Below are 24,715 nucleotides of genomic sequence, written 5' to 3'. Positions count from 1 at the left end.
CGCCGTCTCCTGGAGGGCAACATTCCACGTTTGCGTGGAGAGGCCCGGGACGTCCCATCTCTTGTTCGCTCACCCCTGGCAGAGAGCAAAGAGGGCGGAGAGCCAGAGGAGAGGAGCGAGAGCACAGTGGATGACTCCACAGAGGAGAGGGAGTCTCCAGAAGAGAGCGAGAAGAGCCTAAGGTCGGATGAGGACGAGGATGATGAAGATGAAGGAGACAGCAGCGATGCAGGTGGAAAGACAGAGTCCAAACAGAAAAATAAAATGGAAGAGGACACGAAGAAAGGCCTCAAAGAGGGCGAGAGAGCATCCACCCTCTCAGCTCTAGTGGTCCAGTGTAAGGTAGGCATTCACACTGACAAGCTGAGCTCTTTTCAGCCTTTTTCAGCTGTCTGTGCCTATAATAGAAGCGATAACAGCTTGCCGTAATGACAAAACGCGAGCTCTGGCTGCCTATGACTCATGGTTTTATTTTCCTCGCAGTCGATTGTTCTCGACGCTCGGGTTTGAGGGGGTTTTAGAGGGCCAGTATGCATCTAAAAAGCCCGAATTAGCGAAGCACCTCATGCCAAGTTTACAATACTGATGATGCAACTAGGGTGCAAGTGACTCATTGCATGGTGATATAACATCGATCTGACCCATCAGTTTCAACGCTTCAAAAACTTTAAATGAATTACTACCCAAAAATGGGATAGTATTATTATAAGACATAATTTTGAGTCACATTCTGTACCATTTAAAAGTCTAGGGTCAATATGATTTTTACATGTTGTTGAAAGAAGTCTCTTTCAACAGTGGCTCACTAAGGCTGTATTTATTTGATCAAAAATCCAGTAAAAACAGTAATAATGTGAATTGTTATTACAATTTAAAATTTCTATTTGAATATATACTAAAATGTAATTTATTCCTGTGATGCAAAGCTGAATTTTCAGCAGCCATTACTCGAGTCTTTAGTGTTACATGATCCTTCAGAAATTATTCTAAAATGTAGATTTTTTGGCTTTTTTAAAGACGTTTTAATGCTCATCAAGGCTGCATTTTTTAAATCAAAAATCCAGAAAAAACGTAATATTGTGAAATATTATTTCAATGTAAAGTGCTTATTTTCTATGTAAACATGTTTGAAAATATAATTTATTAATTTGATGCAAAGCTGAATCTTCAGAATCATTACTCCAGTATTCAGTGTCACGTGATCCTTCAGAAATCATTCTAATATACTGATTTATTATCAATGTTGAAAACAGTTGTGCTTCTTAATATTTTGTTGGAACCTGTGATACTTTTTTCAGGATTTTCTGATGAATAAAAAGTTAAAAAGAACAGCATTCATTTAATTTTTCTTAACCATATAAACTCTAGTTTTTACATTTTTATTTTAAACTTTTTTTTTTAAAAGAAATTAATATTTTTATTCAGCAAGGATGGATTGAATTGATAAAAAGTCAAAGCAAAGACTTCTATTTTGAATAAATGTTCTTTTTATTCATCAAAGAATCTTAAAAAAAGAACCACAGGTTTCAAAATGTTATTCAGCAGCACAACTGTTTCCAACATTGATAATAAAAGTAATAAATCAGCATATTTTAATGATTTCTGAAGAATCATGTGACACTGAAGACTGGAGCAATGACTCGTGAAAATTCAGGTTTGAATCACAGAAATAAATTATATTTTAAAATATATTAAAATAGAAAGCCATTATTTCAAACTGTAACAATATTACAGTTTTTGTCTGTAGTTTTGGATCAAGTAAATGCAGCCTTGATGAGCTTAAGAAACTTTTTTAAAAACATTAAAAATCTTACCAAACCCAAACTTTGGCGTGTGATAATTAGAAATGAATAGAAAGTTCAACAGAAAAGCATTAATTAAACAAATCGAAATCTTTTGAAACATTGTGAAACTTTACTATCGCATTTCATCAGTTTTATGTGTCCTTGACTAAATAAAAACATATAGGCCCACAGGTTTCACAAGTAGGGTTAGACTAAGCCAGGATTAGGCCATAGATCAATTAGGACATTGAAGTATTTTTATAAACATGCTTAGAAAAAAACATTACTGGTGTGCATCTTAAAACAAAAAAGGCACTGATATATTCAGATCAGTCAGTGCAAGATTATTTCAGTTGAAACAGCTCAGACTTACATTTTAGTCTAGGACTAAGCTTAAACCCTGTCTGTGAAACCGGGGGTAAATGTCTTACTGGCCTCAAACTTTTGAATGGAAGGATATATTTGAGACAAATAGGACTGGATAATGAATTTCAATCCAGGTGTTTAAAGTTACTGAACTAGGTTTTTTATTTGTATGTTTCAAAAATATATATATTTTCACAGAGGTTCCTGAATTATTTGTTTTAAAAGCTAAAGACTTTTAATTTTAAAATAAAATTATTTTCAATTTTTTTTTTACATATCTTTCTAATTAAATTCCATGACTTGACTCCACATGTTCGAAGTTACTAAACAAGAAATAATTAAAACATTATTATTTTTTAAATGTGACCCTGGACCACAAAGCCAGTCATAAGGGACAAAAAATCAATAATAAGCTTTCCATTGATGTATGGTTTGTCAGGACAGGACAATATTTGGCCGAGATACAACTATTTGAAAATCTGGAATCTGAGGGTGCAAAAAATCGAAATACTGAGAAAAATGCCTTTAAAGTTGTCCAAATGTCTGCAGACTAAACATCATCAAAATGACCCATTTTGCAAGACCCCGTCTTCATCACTCTCCATTCATGCCGTGATTGAGTGCGGTAAAAATAGACCCTAAATTAAAGTAGATTAACCACAGGGTTGGGTGTGAACCAAACAGCAGCTAATTTCCTCAGTCAGCTGACAACTCAACAACAACAAGAGCAATCAATGAAACACTGAGCTCAAATTAGGCAATCACGAAAATGTTACCTGATGTGATGCAATGTTAGCTTGTCTATCTCACAGCAAGGTAATAATGAAGGCAAAATGCATAGTTAGCAGAGTTTAAATGATTAGTTCACTTCTAGAATAAAAATTTCCAGATTTATTCACCCCCATGTTATCTAAGATGTTCATGTCTGTCTTTCTTCAGTCGAAAAGAAACTAAGATTTTTGAGGAAAACATTCTAGGATTTTTCTTCATATAGTGGACTTCAATTCGAGTTCAGTGCAGCTACACAATCCCAGCTATTGCAATATTATTATACAAAAACATAATGAAGTAAAAGCTGTGTAATAAGACTCAGATTTAAGTTAAATGCATGAAAGCTGTCATCTGAAATTTTAAACAAACTGAATGTTCTGGAATACACATGCAGTGGTGTTATCGTAGGTGAAGTGAAAGACGGAAAAAAAACCCATCAGAACCTAATTAAGGCTTCAATAATGAAAAGTCAGATAAGTGGGCCAGCGTTTTACATAGCAAACCCACTATAGTGGTTCATGCCTCCTCTTCTGGAAAGATAAGTTTCACTTTGAGGCAGAGAAGTCATGCACGATTTTGCTCCATGCAGAGCTGCCATCATTATAAATGTATCGCACACGCACCAGTGCACCCATACACACAGATATGTAATAGCAGCAATCAAATAAAGACATAACACAACTTACAAAGGGAGTATCACACAGAGTTCAACTGTTTTTATAGCTCCATTTTGCATTTTTATTTTTTGAATGCACTTTAAATTAGAAAAAAATGAAAGAAACTCATTTCTTCACTTAAAGGTGCCATAGAATGCATTTATACAATATTTTTGAATTGCTCTCTGATATCTACATAGAAGGTATATGGCATAGGAAAGGGCAAAAAATCTCCAAAAATGGTTTTACAGGTCCATTTACAACCCTAGAATGAAATGCTTAGTTATTTGGAAGCTTCATGAATATTAATGAGCTCTGCTCTGATTGGCTGTTTCACAGAGCTCAATAGCTGCACATGGATAAAAATATATATTTAATTAGGAGCTCTAGCCGCTTTTAATATGCAGTTTGTTGAATCTGCCGTTTGAATCGCGTATATATTAGTCTGATTACTGTGATGCATGTGCTCTGTGTAAAGTTACAATGCAGAGGGAGTGCTTCTTACCACACAAGTTGAGCTGCTTGTCAGTAATTCTCAATTCGCCATCATCAGGCTGTTATTTCTCCATCATTCACCATCATCAGCGCAGTCATCTCTCTGTTTATGTGGTAAGTGAAATCCTATGTATAGCAATGTAACAGGCTAGCACTAGCATTAAGCTAACCGTGTCCCTTGAGTGACTCGCCTTGTTTAACTGAGGTGCTGACGTTAATGATGATTGGGCGATGCAAATGATGGAGGCGTAACTATTAACGATCTCAGGGAAGTTGCGTAACAGACCTGTTATGTTGGAATTGAGCTATTTTTCGGTGGTCTTTTGCAAATACTAGATTTATATAAGAAGGAGGAAACGATGGTGTTTGAGACTCATGGTATGTCATGTCCATGTACTGAACTGTTATTATTTAACTATGCCAAGGTAAATTCAGTTTTCCATTCTATGGCACCTTTAAAGTAATAGCTTACCCAAGAGTGAAAATTTGCTGAAAATGTACTCAACCTCAGACCACCTGAGATGTAGCATTAGTTGTTCATCAACATATGCTCTGCAGTGAATCGGTGCCGTCAGAATGAGAATTAAAACAGCTGATAAAAACATCACAAAAATCTATGTGACTCCAGTCTATCAATTAACATATTGTGAAGCTTCAAATCAATCATTAAAGGTGACATATTATGAAAACCTGACTTTTTCCGCATTTGTGTTAGAAAACGTGAAAAAGAAAAACCCTGTATGTTTTTTTTGGTAAGCCTTTCTCTGCAAGCTTGTTAAAAAATGATTAGCTCAGATTTTGCCTGCCTTGTGACATAGCAAGGTGATCTTATTATAACATTACCACCCAATAATCTGCACGTTTCCACCCATGGCACCGCCATTTTGTTTTTGCAAGCAACAACGGTGTACCAGTTCTAACGCCACGGCGAGAATTCAAGCAAAGCATGCTAACTGTTCTGTCTTTGGCTGCACAGATGAGCGCAGAACACTATTTAGAGTCCAAAACAGCAGTTAAAAGGCGCTGTGACCGACACTGACAATACAACTTCAGTTTTACCGGAACATTCAATTACGCCACTAAACGGTGATGCTACAACTATAAACGCATAGTTTACAAGTTTCTGCATGGACTGCAGCCTAGGGCACAAACCCTGGGTCAAAAATAGGTCAGCAGGATGATGGAAAATGTAAGTTACATTAAAAATAAAATGTGTTTTCATAAAAATAAAATACAATCATAGTCTATATGTGAACCCGGTCCACAAAACCAGTCTTAAGTCGCTGGGGTATATTTGTAGCAATAGCCAAAAATACATTGTATGGGTCAAAATTATTGATTTTTTCTTTTATGCCAAAAATCATTGGGATATTAAAGATCATATTCCATGAAGATTTTTTTTGTAAAATTCCTACTATAAATATATCAAAATGTAATTTTTAATTAGTAATACGCATTGTTAAGAACTTAATTTGGACAACTTTAAAGGTGATTTTCTCAGTATTTTGATTTTTTTGCATCCTCAGATTCCAGATTTTCAAATAGATGTATCTTGGGCCAGATATTGCCCTATCCTAACAAACCATACATCAATACTCCACTCATTTGCATTTAAAGCGACATGCGTGAAAACAGCGTGTTTCGTCTTCCACTCAAAATAGGCATTTTCAGAATTATATAATAAATGATCTGTGGGGTATTTTGAGCTGAAACTTCACAGAAACATTCTGGGGACCCCTGGAGACTTATATTGCATTTTGTAAAAAGGGGTATAATTGGTGTCCTTTAAGGTATTTTAACGTTAAACCATCGCTTCTTGTTAAAAAACTAGTACATAATCCATAATAATGCTGCCTCTGGTGAAAAAGTCCATCCTGTGTTGTCTTCTCACGTCAAAATCCAGTGACATATTTGTTTAGAAATGTGTTCTAGTGTTTGTTTTCCCTGATTCACTAAAAAAGCAATATTATGAAAAGAAGACTCATATATTAGCTGGATGATGGATTTGCTTCTTAAACATGCAGCTTTTTATTTCACTATACATTCATTGATGGATTGGAGTTGTGGAGGTTTTTGTCAGCAGTTTGAACGCTCATTCTGACGGCACCCATTCACTGCAGATGATCCATTGGTGAGCAAGTGATGTAACCTAATGCCAATGCTAAATTTCTCCAAATCTGTTCTAATGAAGAACTCCTTTAATTTTTATATTCTGACAGGGTGCAGGGAATGACACTCACAAACTTACGTTGAAATCAAAAGTTTACATACACCTTGCAAAATCTGCAAAATGTTAATAATTTAACCAAAATAAGAGGGATCATACAAAATGCATGTTATTTTTTATTTAGTACTTACCCTGAATATGATAATATAATAATGATGATGATAATGATGTTTCACATAAAAGACGTTTACATGTATGCCACAAGAGAAAATAACAGCTGAATTTATAAAAATGGCCCTGTTCAAAAGTTTACATAGACTTGATTCTTAATACTGTGTTTTTACCTGAATGATTCACAGCTGTGTGTGTGTCTGTTTTTTTTTGTTTGTTTGTTTGTTTGTTTGTTTAGTGATAGTTCAGAACATTCAGGTTCCACAAGTTTCAGCATTTGTGTATTTGAACCCTTTCCAACAATGACTGTATGACTTTGAGATCCATCTTTTCACACTGAGGACAACTGAGGGACTCATATATAACTATTACAAAAGGTTCAAACACTTACTGTTGCTTCAGAAAGAAAAAGCCATGCATTAAGATTAAGAGGGTGAAAACTTTTGAAAAGAATGATGATGTGTTCATTTTTCTTATTTTGCCTGAATATCCCTGATGAATAAAACAGCTAAAACCAGCCTAGGCTGGTTGGCTGGTTTTAGCTGGTCATAGCTAGTCAGCAGGCTGGTTTTAGAGGGTTTTTGGCCACTTTCCCAGCCTGGCCAGGCTAGGCTGGTTTAAGCTGTTTTTTTCAGCAGGGATCATTTCTTTTTCATTTAGTACTGTACTTCAGAAGCTACAGAAAGATACTTATGTTACATGTTGTCCTCATTATGAAAAGATGGATCTCAAGATCATACAAGTATTGTTGGAATGGGTTCAAATACACAAAAATGCTGAAAAACCAAAGAATTTGTGGAACCTGAATGATTTTTCTAAAGAACAATCAAATCATTCAGGTAACAACACAGTATAAAGAATCAAGTGTACGTACACATTTGAACAGGGTCATTTTTATAAATTCAGCTATTATTTTCTCTTGCGGACTATATGTAAAAAATGCAAAATATCTTATTCAGGTCAGTACTAAATTAAAAACAACATGCATTTTGTATAATCTCTCATATTTTGGTAAAATAATGAACATTTTGTAGATTCTGAAAGGTGTATGTAAGCTTTTGACTTCAACTGTGGCCATAGCTGACAGAGATGTGACTGACACCGGACATGATTGGCAAGATGCAACAATCAAATCTACTATAATAAGTAACATTGTCTACACTGAATGCGATGTGACATGACAAATCCCTGACATTGAACTGATGCCTCATTTTATTTATGACAAATGATTTGCAATGGTTGCTTTGTCTCGTCCAGTGTAGACAATCTTAAGATGTTGTGATGTGACAACTGTTGTGTCCAGTGTAGACACAGCATGACAGTTTCATTCAAGGTGTCTCTCACTGCAACAAAAACACCTACAACACAGCACTAGAAACCTAGCAGAGGAAGGAAGAAGTGTGAAACAATGCAAGGAAACCTGCGTGTCTGTGCAAGTGTGTGTGGAACAAACTAGTGGGGGTCGGAATAATGTGTGAGAGGGGCTTAACGGTCCCTCATGTTTGCACATTGAGAGACTGATGCTCTGGTGCATGAGATGGTGAGTCCCACCCTTTATGTGGTAGGAAAGTTGCGGGGGTGACGGCTCACCTTGAGTGACAGGAAACTCAAAGAGGTTGCAACAAAGCTCTCATCCACTTATTTATCTTCAGCGGTAGTACAGTGCTGACGCAGACCTCTTCCCTCACTCATTAAATGTGTAGTTAGAAAACAGGCAAAGAGCAAAACCAAAGCTTGACAGCGCTTTAGCTGTGTGTAGGTGGAGCCATATTGTCTTTAAGTCCACATGCATGCTGAGAGACCATATGCCACAAACAGGTTCCAAATCCCTCCAAATATCTCAGCTGAGGCTTCCCCTCAGGCTCCCACGACACTAATTAATTAATAATACTAATACTATTATTATATTATTATTATTCATTTTTCATCATTATTATTATTATGCATTGAATAATTTGTTATTAATACATATTAAACGTGTAATACATTCTAAAGCGTTGACACAATTTCTACTAATGATATTTTCACTGCATTTTAAAATATAGAGACTTATACAAAAACAAATGCTTGTGCAATATACATCTAGGGGGAGAAAAACTTTCATATCATTTTTTTCAAGCTTAATGTGCATATTTTCAAAGACAAATAGCGTTTTTTTTTTCTTTTCTTGTTTCTTTTGTTGATTATTATTTAAAAAATGTCATTATTATTATTACTGCAAAGCTCTCTGAAATACTTCAGATAATTGTTCATTGTCATATTTACTGTAAAAAATTAAGGCCAAATTTACTTGATAGGATGTCATTACTATTACAATTATTAATTAATGAATTAAATTGTACTTCATTTTATGAACAATTAAAATTTAAGCTGTTTTTTTTAATGAAATTATATTTCCATTACATCTTAAATACACAAAAATACAAATACATCTCTAGGAAGAAAATTAACATTTTATAAAAATAAAAAATTCAAACATAATGTGCATTTTTGCTAAGCATTTTTTTTAAATGCCCTTTTTGTAAAGGGCAAATATACTTGAAAGGATGTCATTATTATTACAATTATTAATTATTATTATACAATTACAGTTATTATGAATTATTTTAGGACCCTACTGTAAAAGAGACTTTTAAACTTAGTGTGCTGTTCCTGATAAAATAAAGGTGAAAAAAATAAATTAAATTAAAATGAATTAAATGTAAATAATTGTATATATAATTGAGATTGTAACAGCACTGACACAACTTCAGATGTTTGTAAAAAATAATATAATTGTAATTAATAATATATATATATATTTTTTTTAATGAAGTATTTTTGTTAATGGCCATATTCTTCAAGTGCACATCATATATATATGCATCATATATATAACTGTATATTTGCAAAGACAAAAAGCCTTTTTCCCCTTTTCTGGCTGATCGATTAAGAAAAATGGCATTACTGTCATTACTGTTATTCTTATTATTAATATTATTATTACTACTACTACAAAGCTCTGAAATATTTCAGAGGATTAAATATTTTTTGTTATTTTGGCTAAATTTACTGTACAAAATCAAAGGCCAATTTACTTGAAAGAATGTCATTATTATTTGAATTATTACTTATTAAATTGTACATTTTTTGTAGGGGATTACGATTGTAACAGCATTGACACAATTTTTAGATGTTTTCAATTCTATTTCCACTACAATACAAAATACACAAAACTTTATAAGAATTTTATATATTTTTTTCTGAACAAAATGTACATTTTTGTTTATAGGAAGAAAAGCCTAAATAAATAATCCAACAAACGAAAAACACCATTAAACTGTTTTGCTGATCTACTAAGGAAAATGCCACAAATAATAGAGTCAGCTACTGTGTTCACTGCTGTCACTGTTTACACAAATATTAATGTGGCCCACAACATGTGACAAGATCCATCAGAAGACGAGCTAATGGCTAATGAGTTAACAAACCGTCCACTGATCCTGCTAATACCAAACAAATAATTTAAACATTAATGTCAAGCAAGCAGTATGAACAGGCACTTAGAGCTCCCAAAGAGCAAATGCTGCAAAAGCACAGGGTCATTATTCATGTGACGAGCTCTGAATTCTGCAAGCACCGACGGAATTTCAGGTGAAAGGACAGACTGAGAATAAACCGACTCGCTGAAGCGAAACGTCAGGACTACCTTTGACAGTGACGCTCCATTATTAACCACGACTATTATCCTCAGACGGTATTAAACTATCAATCCTGATAGTGTCAGACAATGCAAACACAAAACCTGGCACTGTCTATTTAAAAGACCAAAAGCTAATATCTGTGCTTCAACAAACTGTAGTGTCTCAATTTGGCATCTGTGTGAAACAATTTGGCAGACTGAGCTATGTTTTTAGACTCGGACTGCTAATGTGTTCTGCTATTTAAAATTCCTGTCACATGAAAGGTGTGGAAAAGAAATCACAAGGGGGAAAATTTATTTTATCAAGGAGTAAAGACCAATGTTTATTTTGCAGTGTGGAGATGCAGAGGTGATGTTATCCATAAACACAGGGTGCCAACACAACCACATCTCTAAAACATGCTGCAGACGACTGGGGTAAGTGTATACACACACACAAACAGTTATGTTGTTTTGCAGTGAAATCCCACCAATCATTATACATTTATGTCATTTGTATTAAAAACAATGTACAATTAGCAGTACTTTTTGTGCATAATCAACTGTCATAATTTTGCTTTGCTATATATATATATGTATCAATATGTCATTAATATTCAGTTTATTAAAACCAAGTATGAATCTCATCAAGTTAGTGTTTTTAAGCATTTTACATTTAAACAATTTAAACAATATATTTTATTTGTGAACATATGTTCAGCTATTCTTGTTAATAGTTAACTTTTAACTATTTTTCAATTTTTCGGATTATCAGTCACTAAAACATGGTAAATACTGGTCAAATTTTACCAAGCTGTTTACTCATTAAAAGCTCCTACAAGATCATGTTTTAGGTCATTTTAAGTCTTATTTTGCTTGTTATTTTTTATTTAGAACTGACCTGAATAAGATATTTCCCATAAAAGACATTTACATATAGTCCACAAGAGAAAATAATAGTTAAATTTATAAAAATGACCCCATTCAAAAGTTTACATACACTTGATTCTGTATTGTTAGCTGAATGATCCACAGCTGTTTTTTTTAAATATAGTCCCTTGTTTGTCCTGAACAGTTAAACTGCTCGCTGTTCTTCAAAAAAATACTTCAGGTCCCAGAAATTCTTTGGTTTTTTAGCTTTTTTTTTTGTATTTGAACCATTTCCAGCAATGACTGTATGATTTTGAGATCAATCTTTTCAAACTGAGAACAACTGAAGGACTCATATGCAACTATTACAGAAGGTTCAAATGCTCACTGATGTTTCAGAAAAAAAAACGCGATGCATTAACACCTGGGGTTACAGAATGAAGATGTGTACATTTTTCTTATTTTGCCTGAATATCATATCTTTTTCATTTAGTACTGCCCTTCAGAAGCTACAGACGATACTTACATGTTCCCCAGAAGACAAAATAAGTTAAATTTACCCTGAGAAAAAAAAAAAAAAAACATTTTCACCCTTAATGTCCCTTTAGTGATGTTTACTTACTTTTTAAAATACACTCTTAAAAATAGAAGTGCTTAGCAATGCCATAGAAGAACCATTTTTGTTTAAATGGTTCCATAAAGAACCTTTAATCTGAAGAACCTTTCTGTTTCACAAAAGGTTCTTTATGGCAAAAGAAGGTTCTTCAGATTATAAAAAGGTAAGAAAGAGATAGTTCGTTAAAGAACCTTTGACTGAATGGTTCTTTGTGGAACCATCAATGTGAAGAACATTTTAAAGCAGCTTTATTTTTAAGAATGTATGCTTTTCATTAACGACATTATATTGTACTTTTGGACTTGTTCGCAAATGCAGATCGTGCAAAAACACAAGAGGCGGGATTTATCGCATGAACCAATTACAGTCAAATATAACCAGTCATATCCAATCTTTTCATAATGAGGGCATTGCATCCTCTCATGTGACTTTGCTCCATTCATTCTCAATTACCCCCCACCAAACACTTTAAGGGGTCTGTTAAAATTCAATGGGCTCAGGGGAGACGAGAGAGACGTGGATTCCCGCTGTAACTTCACCTGATGTTGGACAATGTTTCTTAAAAAAAAGAGTGAATTATACACTTTTTAAATGCTACATATTTGCATTGTTTTATTTTTGTAATGAAATCCTGATTGAAATTGAATCTCCTGAAATTGAAATCTCCTAAATGCTTGTATTTTTTGCAGATTGAAAACCAACCTAGAGGACAAACCTCATGACAAGCTGCCACTCAGTGATTCAACAGTGGAGACAGTGAAGTCCCTGCATCTGCAGCTGGGCAGAGAAAGAGTGCAATGCACTGCCCAGGTCATAGGTCAGACTTCAAAGTTTCTCCAGTCACTACTGATAATGCACTGCCTATTGCTTTAAAAAAAAACTGCCAATACAATGCACTTACACCATGTTTCATAGATTTGATTTAAGAGAGAATAGCTGATAGACTCTGATTCTCCGACGAGTCTGGTACTCACAGAACCGCTTTCAACCAGTCAAGCCTAAATATAAGTTTAACACAAACAGAAAAGCCTTATGATAGTGCAAAAAGGGATATTTCTACATATTTCTTGAGCTTGTATTTGCATTCAGCTTTCAGACTAAGCCAGTGACCTTTTTCTAATTCAGACAGCAGTCTGGGATTGCTCGGACAAAGAGACGTGGGCAACACAGAGGAATTGCACTGCATAACAGACGAGTACATGACCTGGGCACATTGCCGGCCATGTTTCCTGCATGCATTGCATACGGATATATTATAAAGCTACTAATGAAGGCAGTTTTAAGCCAGCGTCCTCATGTGCTCTACTAATTAAAGAACGAATAAAATTATGCCTAAAGGGGATAAATATTCTCTCTTTATCTTCCACATTTTGAGTCTTCTCCTTTATCTCTCACAGAGGTCGCCACATTTGATGTGTGTCTGGGTCTACAGACTCTTCTGGAACTTAAAGTAAGTCCTGCATTTATTTAACCTCGTTTTCAGTCTTGTAATGTATGGTTTGGTTTCTAAGCAAGTTTCACGTATTCAGTTTGAGCTTAAAATGCATGGATAAAAGTCTTTTTGAAAACCAATTTTTTCCCAGTCTGAAACCCCCTGAGCTAGATCACATCTTCATACATATAAATGAGACATAATAAATGCAAATTACAATCTTATATTCATAGTTTAATTGTCAAATTTATAATCATAGTTTAATTTCAAGTCTCAAAGATTTTTACATTTATTTACATCATTTTGCAAAGTGACTTATTTGATCGAAAGTGACTTACATGATTATGATCATGATCAAAAGCGCATTCAAAGTTTTAATTGTTTTAAATGATCAGTAAATCAACGCTGAAGCCATTACAGACATAACATGAAGTAAATCGAATTATGAAACACTTAGTCCAGAAACAAGCAGCAAAAAAGTTCTGAGGCTATGTTAGATGGGTTCTGACACAAAGTGAGATTGTACATGATAGAGGAGTTATTTTCTGAGCATATATTTAAATATTGAATCAGCTCTGAATGTGGTTTTGAGATTAATTCAAATGCCAGGGGGAAAATTCCCCTTTGAGGTTTACACGAGTTATGAGGAGGAAGCTAAATGCTATTAAAAGAAGAGAAAATCCTTTTTCAAGTATGATAGAGCGAGGGGATGAGAGAGAGAAAGCTAGAGAATGAAAGTGCGAGGACAGTATCTGTACAAGTATATGCAAATTGCTATTTTTGTCGGAAGAAAAGACAATGTATGCAAAGAGAAGGACCTACGGAACCAGATCAAGCCTATGTGCAGACAATAAACAGCAGAATAAAACTTCAGCCACTGTTTAATTGGAATATCCTTGGACTGTTACAGTTTGAAAACAACAAAACATGTTCATCAAAAATTTTGCTCAACAAAGGCACAATGCAGTATTTACGCTTAGTTACAACTAAGCTGTGACCAAAATCAGTTCTTTATATTATGATCTATCCTGTGACATATAGGTTTGGTACAGCTATGATTAGATTCAGAGAAGACAGGCTGTGAAAACTGTTATCAAATAAATCAAAATTGAATTCAAAAAGCCACTGTTCTCAGCTCCAGTGTTGCTGTAGTTACTTTGTCTTGAAATGTCCTTGCTCAAAATTCTTATCAAAAAACAAAACTTACATTGGAAATTTCATCAAGACAAACTTGGATGTTTACAAGTTTACAATAGTTTTAAAAGCTTGAAAGATTATATCTTAAACTTTTTAAAAGTGTCTGACAGACAGACAGACAGACAGACAGACAAAGAGAGAGAGCTTAAGGATGATTTCTAGGCAGTTGCGTGGGTGTTCTTAAGGGCTGATTGGCAGTTGTCGGCTGTTAGGTTGTTAGGGCTGTTGTATTTCTAAGCAGATGCTAATGTGTCATGGTTGGTTTCTAGGACAGAGACAGACAGAAAGACAGTTAGGCAGAATGAACAATAGAACAACAGAAAAACAGATAGAGCACAGTGACTGATGTGAAACAGAAAAACACTGATGATGTACAGACTCAGTGAGCACTGTCTGGCCATAGAGACGGGCCGGCGCAGACAGATATGGCTCTCCCGTGAGGAGAGAATCTGCAAAAACACAAGAGGCGGAAGAGATCGAAACTGAGATACACTTCCTCACAAAATGCCCCAAATACCAAACCATCAGAAACCAGTATTATCCCAAAATAAGCTAAATATTTCCCCAATTTAATAATTGCACCACAGTTGAAAAACTCTGAAAAAATCTGAGCAAATATAGCTGCAAGATTTATAGCTGCTATCTCCTTAGGCACAACCACAGCCAAGAAACCAATATGCAGTGGATATATGGCTAACCAACCAATACACATGACTGTAGATATGTTGATTTCAGTTTCTCAGATTATAAGTTAGATAACTAAACTTGTTACACAATTTTTAGTATTCAAAAGTATTTTTTTTTCTTGTTTTAATGTCCGTCATTCAATTTTACAGACAGACAGACAGACAGACAGACAGTCACAAACAGACAGACAGACAGACAGACAGTCACAAACAGACAGATAGATAGAGCAAAAGACAGAGAGACAGACAGACAGACAGACAGACAGACAGACAGACAGACAGACAGAGTCACAAACAGACAGATAGATAGAGCAACAGACAGAAAGACATACAGACAGACAGACAGACAGACAGACAGACAGACAGACAGACAGACAGACAGACAGACAGACACAAACAGACAGATAGAGCAACAGACAGAAAGACATACAGACAGACAGAGTCACAAACAGACAGATAGATAGAGCAACAGACAGACAGACAGACAGACAGACAGACAGACAAACAAACAGACAGATAGAGCAACATACAGATGACAGATAGATAGATAGATAGATAGATAGATAGATAGATAGATAGATAGATAGATAGATAGATAGATAGATAGATAGATAGATAGATAGATAGATAGATAGATAGATAGATAGATAGATAGATAGATAGATAGATAGATAGATAGTCAACATAAATTGTATAATACACTATAAGTGATCTGCTCTCTGTTCCAGTGCTGTGTGGATCTGAACTCCAGAGTGCTCCGACTCCACAGCACAGAGCAGGAGCTTCCCTTCCTGGATCCACCTGCTTGCAGCCAGTGCCATCACCATGACAACAACAAAAACATGTGACCTCGGACCTACATGCCTAACAGCCGCCATGACCGTACCCATGTAATCAGAGAGGAAGTCGACAGAAGGAAGCCTGCATCTGGACTGTAGTGTTCCCCTGTGCCAGATCAACATAGACAGGCCTCTCCTCTCTCATCTTTCCTTCTTTATTCTTCGTCATTTGTTTCTGTGCTATTACAGAAATCTGCCAACTTTGATTTTTTAATTATTATTACTATTATTTTTTGCTGTGCTGAATTAATTTTGCATAAATGTAATAAAGCTCAGGAGGAGGAAGATTTTGTTCTGACATTTAAAATTGCCTTTATCGAAATGAAAAAAGGAGTACACAGCTAATCCTTAAGAAATTTAACTAATGTTTGAAGAGTAATATTCTCTAACTGGTGATTTTAATTACAATACGAGTGAATTATATTCTTGTACATTAATGTAACAGAGAAAAGCTGCACACTTTGGAATCTCCTAAACAATCACCAAACCTGATTTTATACTTTTAATTGTCTCAAAATACAAATCAGAAAGTTTCTTTCGCAAAACTTCGAATTTAGCTGGAAATCTCTCACCCGAAACTGCCTTTTACTAACAAAGACTGTGTTTTCAAACCTCAATTCCCTTTAGAATGTCAACTCTGCCCTTAGATGATAAGAAGGACTTCAGCCAGCCCAATCAAATGTTAATTGAGCCCTTGGGCTACAATCTCACTCAATGACCCCCAAACCAAGCAAAACACTTCATCTGCATGAACGTCCTCCCTTTTTTCCTGTTTTTGGTACGCTAAAGTGTCTAGGAGTGTCTGAGTAAATGCATTTCTGATTGTCACCTGCATGTGTTTTCTGTTAAAATGGCTGAGTTCTCTTCTTCTAGTGCCCAGTTTCTAAAAACCCTGTTCTGTTGGTGCTCAGTCTTTCTTCATAACCGGCAGGCATTTTCTCCACTGCCCACACTTTGCTCATTGTTTTGTTTGTTCACTCATAAGCACAACTACGACTGTCTTAGTACAGCCAAAAGCTCCCACTAAAATGCCAGCCGATGACCTGAAGGCCATCTATGTCCCACACAAACTCAGTCTAAATGGTGCGGATAATTAAATTGTTGGCACACAATGCTCAATTACCCTAATCATCCAGCCTTTTAACACTATGGATGACCTTTCATTGGAGGACGTCCATATATTTGCTGATTATATGTTCTCTTTCTTTCTACGCTGTGTGAACGCCAACTGTACGAAAAAGAGTTTATTTTTGGTGTTTTTTTTTTTGGTTTCTTTTTCTCTGAACAGTATTTTCTCTGCCTAAACAAAATAAAATATGTATTCTGGCTATGAAGGTCTCTGCTCGTCCTCAATCTAGATATAGACAGAGCAACAATACAGATAGAAATTTTTGAATTGAAATTGTTAAGACTTGCTAGAAATTGCATAGGAATGTTTTTCTTGTATTATTTAAATTTGTTTCATTGTTATTATTATGTTCCCCCACATATATTCCAAGCTTTGGCAATATTGTATTTTTACAGTCATGCCAATACTGCAATATTGATCTGAATTGATAGACAGAGCAGACAGAGAAACAGTCAGACAGTTAGAGCAACAGACAGACAGAGCCATAGATAGACAGACAAAGCCACATTCAAACAGATCAAATGACAGACAGACAGATAGATAGAGCAGAAGACAGACAGATAGATAGACAGACAGACAGATAGAGTGATGGAAACATAGAGACAGAGACATAGACAGAGCGACAAACAGATATAGTGACAGACAGACAGCCACAGATGGACAGAGAGACAGAATGACAGATAAATAAGAGTGACAAACAGAGACATAGAGACAGACAGACAGACAGAGCAAATGACAAACAGACAGATAGAGCGACATAGACATAGAGAAAGATAGATAGAGCGCCAGACAGACAGACAGACAGACAGACAGACAGACAGACAGACAGACAGAGCGGCAGGCAGACAGACAGACAGACAGACAGACAGACAGACAGACAGACAGACAGACAGACAGACAGACAGACAGACAGACAGATAGAGCGGCAGGCAGGCAGACAGGCAGACAGGCAGACAGACAGACAGACAGACAGACAGACAGACAGACAGACAGACAGACAGACAGACAGACAGACAGACAGACAGACAGACAGACAGATAGAGCGGCAGGCAGGCAGGCAGACAGACAGACAGACAGACAGACAGACAGACAGACAGACAGACAGAGCGGCAGGCAGGCAAGCAGGCAGGCAGGCAGGCAGGCAGACAGACAGACAGACAGACAGACAGACAGACAGACAGACAGACAGACAGACAGAGCGGCAGGCAGGCAAGCAGGCAGGCAGGCAGGCAGGCAGACAGACAGACAGACAGACAGACAGACAGACAGACAGACAGACAGATAGAGTGATGAAAACATAGAGACAGAGACATAGACAGAGCGACAGACGGATATAGTGACAGACAGACAGTCACAGATGGACAGAATGACAGATAAATAGAGTGACAAACAGAAAGACAGATAGAGCGACATAGATAGATAGATAGATAGATAGATAGATAGATAGATAGATAGATAGATAGATAGATAGATAGATAGATAGATAGATAGATAGATAGATAGATAGATAGATAGATAGATAGATAGATAGATAGATAGATAGATAGATAGATAGATAGATGTTGGGTTTACATGTTTTATGGGGACATTCCATAGGCGTAATGGTTTTTATACTGTACAAACCGTACTTTCTATGGCCCTACACCTACCCTACACCTAAACCTAGCCCTCACAGGAGATTGTGCACACTTTTACTTACTCAAAAAAACTCATTGTGCATGATTTATAAGCCTGTTTCCTCATGGGGACCTGATAAATGTCCCCACAAGGTCAAAATCTACTGGTATTCCTATCCTTGTGGGGACATTTGGTCCCCACAACGTAATGAATACCAGGTACACACACACACACACACACACACACACACACACACACACACACACACACACACACACACACACACACACACACACACACACACACACACACACACACAAACAAACAAACAAACAAACAAACAAACAAACGTAGAACAACAGATAGAGTGACAGACAGAGAGAGAGTGAAAGACAGACAGACAGACAGACAGACAGACAGACAGACAGACAGACAGACAGACAGAACAACAGATAGAGCGACAGACAGACAGAGCAAATGACAGACAGAGAATGAGAGACAGACAGAGCAACAGAACAGACAGAGAGACAGAAGAATGACAGATAGATAGATAGAGCAACAGAAAGAAAGATAGAGCGACAGAGAGACAATGGGACAGAGACAGATGGACAGAATGACAGACAGATAGAGCAATACACAGACAGATAGATAGAGCAACAGACAGGCAGATAGACAGAGCAACAGACAGAAAAAACACAAACAGACAAATAGAGCAAATGACAGACAGATGGTGAGAGAGAAAATAAAGATGTATTCTCTGACGGTCTCTGCTTGTCCTCAATGCACAGATCTTGGAAATAACACTTGCGCTACTGCTGGCAAAAACAGTGCTGCTCCTCACTTTTGCACTTGCAGGTTCCGCACAGAGGTTCACGTGGCCATAATGTTGGATTGCCAGAGGCAGTAAATGGGCTATTTTAGGCTTCTTTCATCTGATGATGGAGGGAAACGATGTTCCCACAACCATACAGAGCCACATGGGATGACATCATTGACCCTCTGCTGAGGGCAGGCTGCTCCTGTTCCAACCAGCATGAAGACTGAAAACCTAGCCAAAAATTGCTCTATTTATCACAGTCTAAAAACCATTAAATCCAACCAATCTTCGAAAAAAGCAAAGGAAAGATACTGGAATATATTAAAAATGAAAATTCTGTCATTACAAAGCTATTAAACCTTCGTTCATTTTAAAAACGCAAATTAAGATATTTTTTGATGAAAACTGAGAGCTTTTTTTGACCCTGCATAGACAGCAACACAACTGACATGTTCAAGGCCCAGAAGGGTAGTAAGAACATCATTAAAATAGTCCATGTGACATCAGTGGTTCAACCATAATTTTAGATTTTTTTTTTTTGTGCACAAATAAAAATAAAATAATGACTTTATTCCATAACAACACAATCCTATATTACTTTACGTCAAATTTTTTAAAATTCAGATCTGTCTAATAAATGCATTGTAAATGTCTTTTGTGGACTTTAAGGGAGATTTAGAATGAAATACAACATCAAATCATTATATAACCACATTTGCTACAGCACAACAAGACAGCAGATATATAAGACTGTTCATCTGTTCATGACCACGTCGCACGCTGTGCCCCATGATGTCTTTCTGTCACATCCAGTGATGACTTCAGAATGAAATCTAATCGTGTAGAGCCTCAGTGCCACAGAGAAAAGAACAAAATGCTTTTTGTTTTTATTATTCAGGCAGAGCTCACACAGAGATGGGCTCTGCTGCTACATAACCCACTGTGCAACGGGGGGCCTGTGGCGTTTTTTCTGACTCAGTGAACATGCCACATCCTGTCACAATTTTACAAGACACGTCTTATCGTAGACCCGCACTGAAAAGCAGCGGATTTACAGAAGAGCAATGTAACCTCCGACACGTACAGTAGTTGTAGGCACTGGCACGCTTGCAAAATTTGCAGGAAGAAAGAGTATCCGGCATTAATGCAAACTTTAGCGAAGATTTTAATTAAATTTGAAAATAAATACTGCTTGCATAACAGACAAAATGAACAAAATGAATGAAACATGCATAAAATTCACTACTGGTTATCCCAACAGACCCATAATAAAATCTACTTAAATGTAATAATTATTAAAATGTATGTATATTTTTAAACAAAATATACTTATAATAAATATTAAACAACTATTTATGATACATTTCACACAGATAGATATCTTGATAGATGACAGACAGATGATAGATGGATAATTACAGATAGCTAGATAGCCAGATAGATAGATAATACTGATTTAATATTTCTTTCAAGTATTTCATTAGGTGTATATATAATAATTAAAACATTAATAAATAAATATAATTTATACATTTTTAGAAATATATACTGCCCTAAAAAATAAAAACTCCAGTAACATACAAATATACACTTATATTTTAATGAATTTTTTTTTTAATATAATTAATTTTAAAATAATAACTGAATTGATGTATTTTTACATATTAATAAATACATATTATAAATTATAATGTATATTGTTAAAACAAAGTTATTAAATATATAATTTACAAGACATTTTATATAGATGGATAACATATTGATTTAATATTTATTCCAAGTATTTTATTATTGGTGTGAATGTATATATAATAATTAAATCATTAATATATTAATAAAATATGTATTTTTATATATTAATAAATATGAAAAATTAAAATGTATACTGTTAAAACAAAATTATTAAATTACTAAATATATAATTTACAATACATTTTATACAGATAGATAATATACTGACATAATATTTACCGTATTCCAAGTATTTTATTATTGCTGTGTATGTATATATAATCATTACAGAATTATTATATTAATAAAATATTTTTAAAAAGCCAGAAAAAATAAAAACTCCAGTAATAAAACACTGACTGCAAAAAATATAATACAAATATAATTAATTTTATTAATATATGTATATTTTAATAAATAAATAAATATTATTAAAATGTTTATTATTAAAACTAAATATACTTATAATAAATATTAAATATATTATTTATGATACATTTTATATAGATAGATAGCTAATCATTAAAATGTATATTATTAAAACAAAATATACTTTTAATAAATAATAAATATATAATTTACAATACATTTTATACAGACAGATAGGCAGTAACATGCAAACATGCATGAGTGCAATAAAATACACTTATATTTGAATATAAATAATATAAATATTATTAATTTTGAAATAGTAACTTAAAATAGTAATTTAATTTAGAAATGTATAGATAGATAGATCGTAACATGCTTATTTATTTACTGAATTTACAACAGACAAAATACTTTTTGCATGGCTGTTATTTGAAGTGTGAACAGGAAATACAGTGGGAAAGCAGCAGATGTATGAGACTAACAGGCAGGGAATGAGCTTCCTCTCAGCACACAGGTGGGGTCAGGGGTCGAGCTTTGACTGACACCTTGATAGAAACCCACAGAAATAACCAGAACACTGCGTGGGCAATCTGCCAGCCCCTTCTCCACACCAATCCCATCCACCTTCAAAGGCGTTGTGATATTTCCGTCCCCTTGCCGAGCTCTCCCCGCAGGGATCGGGAAAAATCCGCCTTGAGCAAGCAGGTGGAAAGAGAAGCATTGATTAGAGGCAAAGACTCACATGCTGGACACCAGATTTGCAAGTCCAACATGAAGCGAAGGAGGAATGAAGACGGAAAGGGCATCTTCCTGTCCGTAATGAACACCGCTAAGAGCTTGGAGTTTTCACAGAATCACAGCGGAAGGACCACAGCGGTGTTTAATATCAAGATCTAATGAGCTTTGCACCTCTAACGGCACAAGCGACGAAGGAACGCATTAAACAGCATCCCCGCTGCCAGCGGGATAAACATAGGGGCTTATTAAAACTGCCATTTGTGTTTCTATCGACAGGAGCGCCTCTGAGGGGGCTGATGAGATGATAGAATGAGGGACTATTAGGACCAGCACTAGAGAAGTTAAGTGTCCATTAAGAAAATGGCAGGAAACGCAGAACGAAGAGGCCGGCACGCCGAGCATCTTGAAGATACCGCCTCGCTGTCAATCAGCGGGCTGGAATCCCTCTCTGTCTCGCACGGATGCAAGGGAGGAAGACAGACACAGGCATTAGTTACAGGGATTTGGAGAGGCATAATCTGTCATGATTCACTCCCTTCCCACCACGATCAAAAGTGACTGGGTTAGAAGAGGCCAGCGGTATTCGCCGACGGCTCTTCTATTGCACATTAAGAGGATATGTTATTATGAAATGGGTTTATGAAAGATAAATACATTTAAAGTAAATAACCCTGATGTGAACAAAATACGAATCGGAGGGTTAAGACAAGATGACTTTGGACCACTGATATCATGCAAGACACACGTTTGGACTTTTCGCACTCGATTAACATAATCCTAGGTTTTCTGGTTTAATTTTTCCTGGGCAGATTTTATGAGGTTAATAACAAGAACAGCACGTGGGGAGCAAGTAACATGGTTTAATATGCACTTTTTCATTTGTAGCAATAATCTTTACCTCTTCTGTGGCTCGCAAATCAAAAACTGTATAATGCAGGATTGACGTCATTATGATTGGTTACGTAAAGCAATGACATATGTTTGATGTTGAATTATGATACTGATGTCCAACCTGAGGTATACGCTTGATTTGAGCATAATTTGATTTGGGAGATGCAGCAGAAGCAACAATAAGCGAGTAAGTTGTTTTCTCTTTCACTGAAATTTCTGTCTGCTCCTTATACAAAGCTTTTGTATGGCGTCAGAATACCTGGAAAATAGAACAAAAACCCTGTAATTGTGACCTTACAATTATAAGTAGAATGGTTTTAAGATGCTGGGTCACTATTTGTCTAATACATTGTTCATATTTTTTGATAATGCCAGCCTTTTCCCAATGCAACAATTGTGAAGATAAATGACTCCAAATGACAATATTTATAAAAAGAATAAATGTTTTTTGAACACCAAATCAGCATATTCGGTTTCTGAAGGATAATGTAAAGTATACATTATCCTTCAGAAACCGAATATGCTGATTTGGTGTTCAAAAAACATTTATTCTTTTTATTAGTGTTGAAAACTACCATGGCGTTTTAGTGGCACATTAAAAAATAAAAAAAAATATAAGATAATATAACTATAAAATTGTGAGATTAAAATGGTAATATTTTGAGAATCAAGAGGTTTTGAGGTCAAAATGTTTAGAGAATTAAGTAAAAACTACGAGAATAGGACAATATTTATGACTGAACAACGACAAAACAAAAAAACTTGATTGAGGAAAAAAAATGGAATATGGACAGATTGATTTGAAAGTAACTCCCATGTGTGTTTTTTTATGTGTTTTTTTTTATTTATTTTTTTTTTTTTTATTTGTTGTAGTTCTTTTTTGATTGAGTTGTTGCACCTTGTAAAGCAAAAATTCTCAATAAAAATTAAAGTGAAAAAAAAAAAAAACTACGAGAATAAAGTCGAAATGTTTTGAGAATGAAGTCAAAATGTTTTGAGAATAAAGTCGAAATTACAAGAATGAAGTCGAAGTCGAAGAATGAAGTCGAAATTATGAGAATAACTTGAAATATTTTGAGAATTAAGTCACAATGTTTTTAGAATAAAAACGGAATGTTTCGAGAATAAAGTTAAAATGTTTCTAGTATAAAGTTAAAATGTTTTAAGAATAAAGTCAAAATTTAGAGAATAAAGTTGAAATGTTTCGAAAATTAAGTCGAAATGTTTCAAGAATAAAGTTGAAATTACAAGAATAAAGTCAAAATGTTTAGAGAATGAAGTAGAAATTATGAGAATAAAGACGAAATGTTTCGAGAATTAAGTCAAAATTACAAGAATAAAGTTTAAATACTTTGAGAATAAAGCTGAAATGTTTGAGAATAAAGTCAAAATGTTTCGAGTATAAATTTAAAATGTTTTGAGAATAAAGTCAAAATTACAAGAATAAAGTTTAAATACTTTGAGAATAAAGCAGAAATGTTTTGAGAATAAAGTCTAAAAGTTTCGAGTATACATTTAAAATGTTTTGAGAATAAAGGTGAAATGTTTTGAGAATAAAGTCAAAATGTTTCAAGAATAAAGTCAAAATATTTTGAGAATTAAGTCGAAATGTTTCAAGAATAAAGTTGAAATTACAAGAATAAAGTCAAACTGTTTAGAGAATGAAGTAGAAATTATGAGAATAAAGACAAAATGTTTCGAGAATTAAG

General features: G+C 35.0%; 1 protein-coding gene across 1 annotated transcript in view; it reads left to right on the top strand.

Moving 5' to 3' along the window:
* The window catches only part of nrip2 (nuclear receptor interacting protein 2), a 31,799-nt gene extending 14,758 nt beyond the window's left edge, over positions 1 to 17,041 (top strand). The window contains exons 2-6 of the mRNA XM_073838206.1: positions 1 to 342; positions 10,427 to 10,509; positions 12,247 to 12,374; positions 12,955 to 13,007; positions 15,601 to 17,041. The exon at positions 1 to 342 is cut by the window's left edge and continues 4 nt beyond it. Coding sequence (XP_073694307.1) covers positions 1 to 342; positions 10,427 to 10,509; positions 12,247 to 12,374; positions 12,955 to 13,007; positions 15,601 to 15,720 — 726 coding nt within the window. The 3' untranslated portion in view covers positions 15,721 to 17,041. The remainder of the gene's footprint in view (positions 343 to 10,426; positions 10,510 to 12,246; positions 12,375 to 12,954; positions 13,008 to 15,600) is intronic.
* Positions 17,042 to 24,715: the final 7,674 nt, after the last annotated feature.

This window comes from Garra rufa, chromosome 4, assembly GCF_049309525.1.
Source record: "Garra rufa chromosome 4, GarRuf1.0, whole genome shotgun sequence".
NCBI lineage: Eukaryota > Metazoa > Chordata > Actinopteri > Cypriniformes > Cyprinidae > Garra > Garra rufa.
This window is presented reverse-complemented; position numbering and strand designations above follow the sequence as displayed.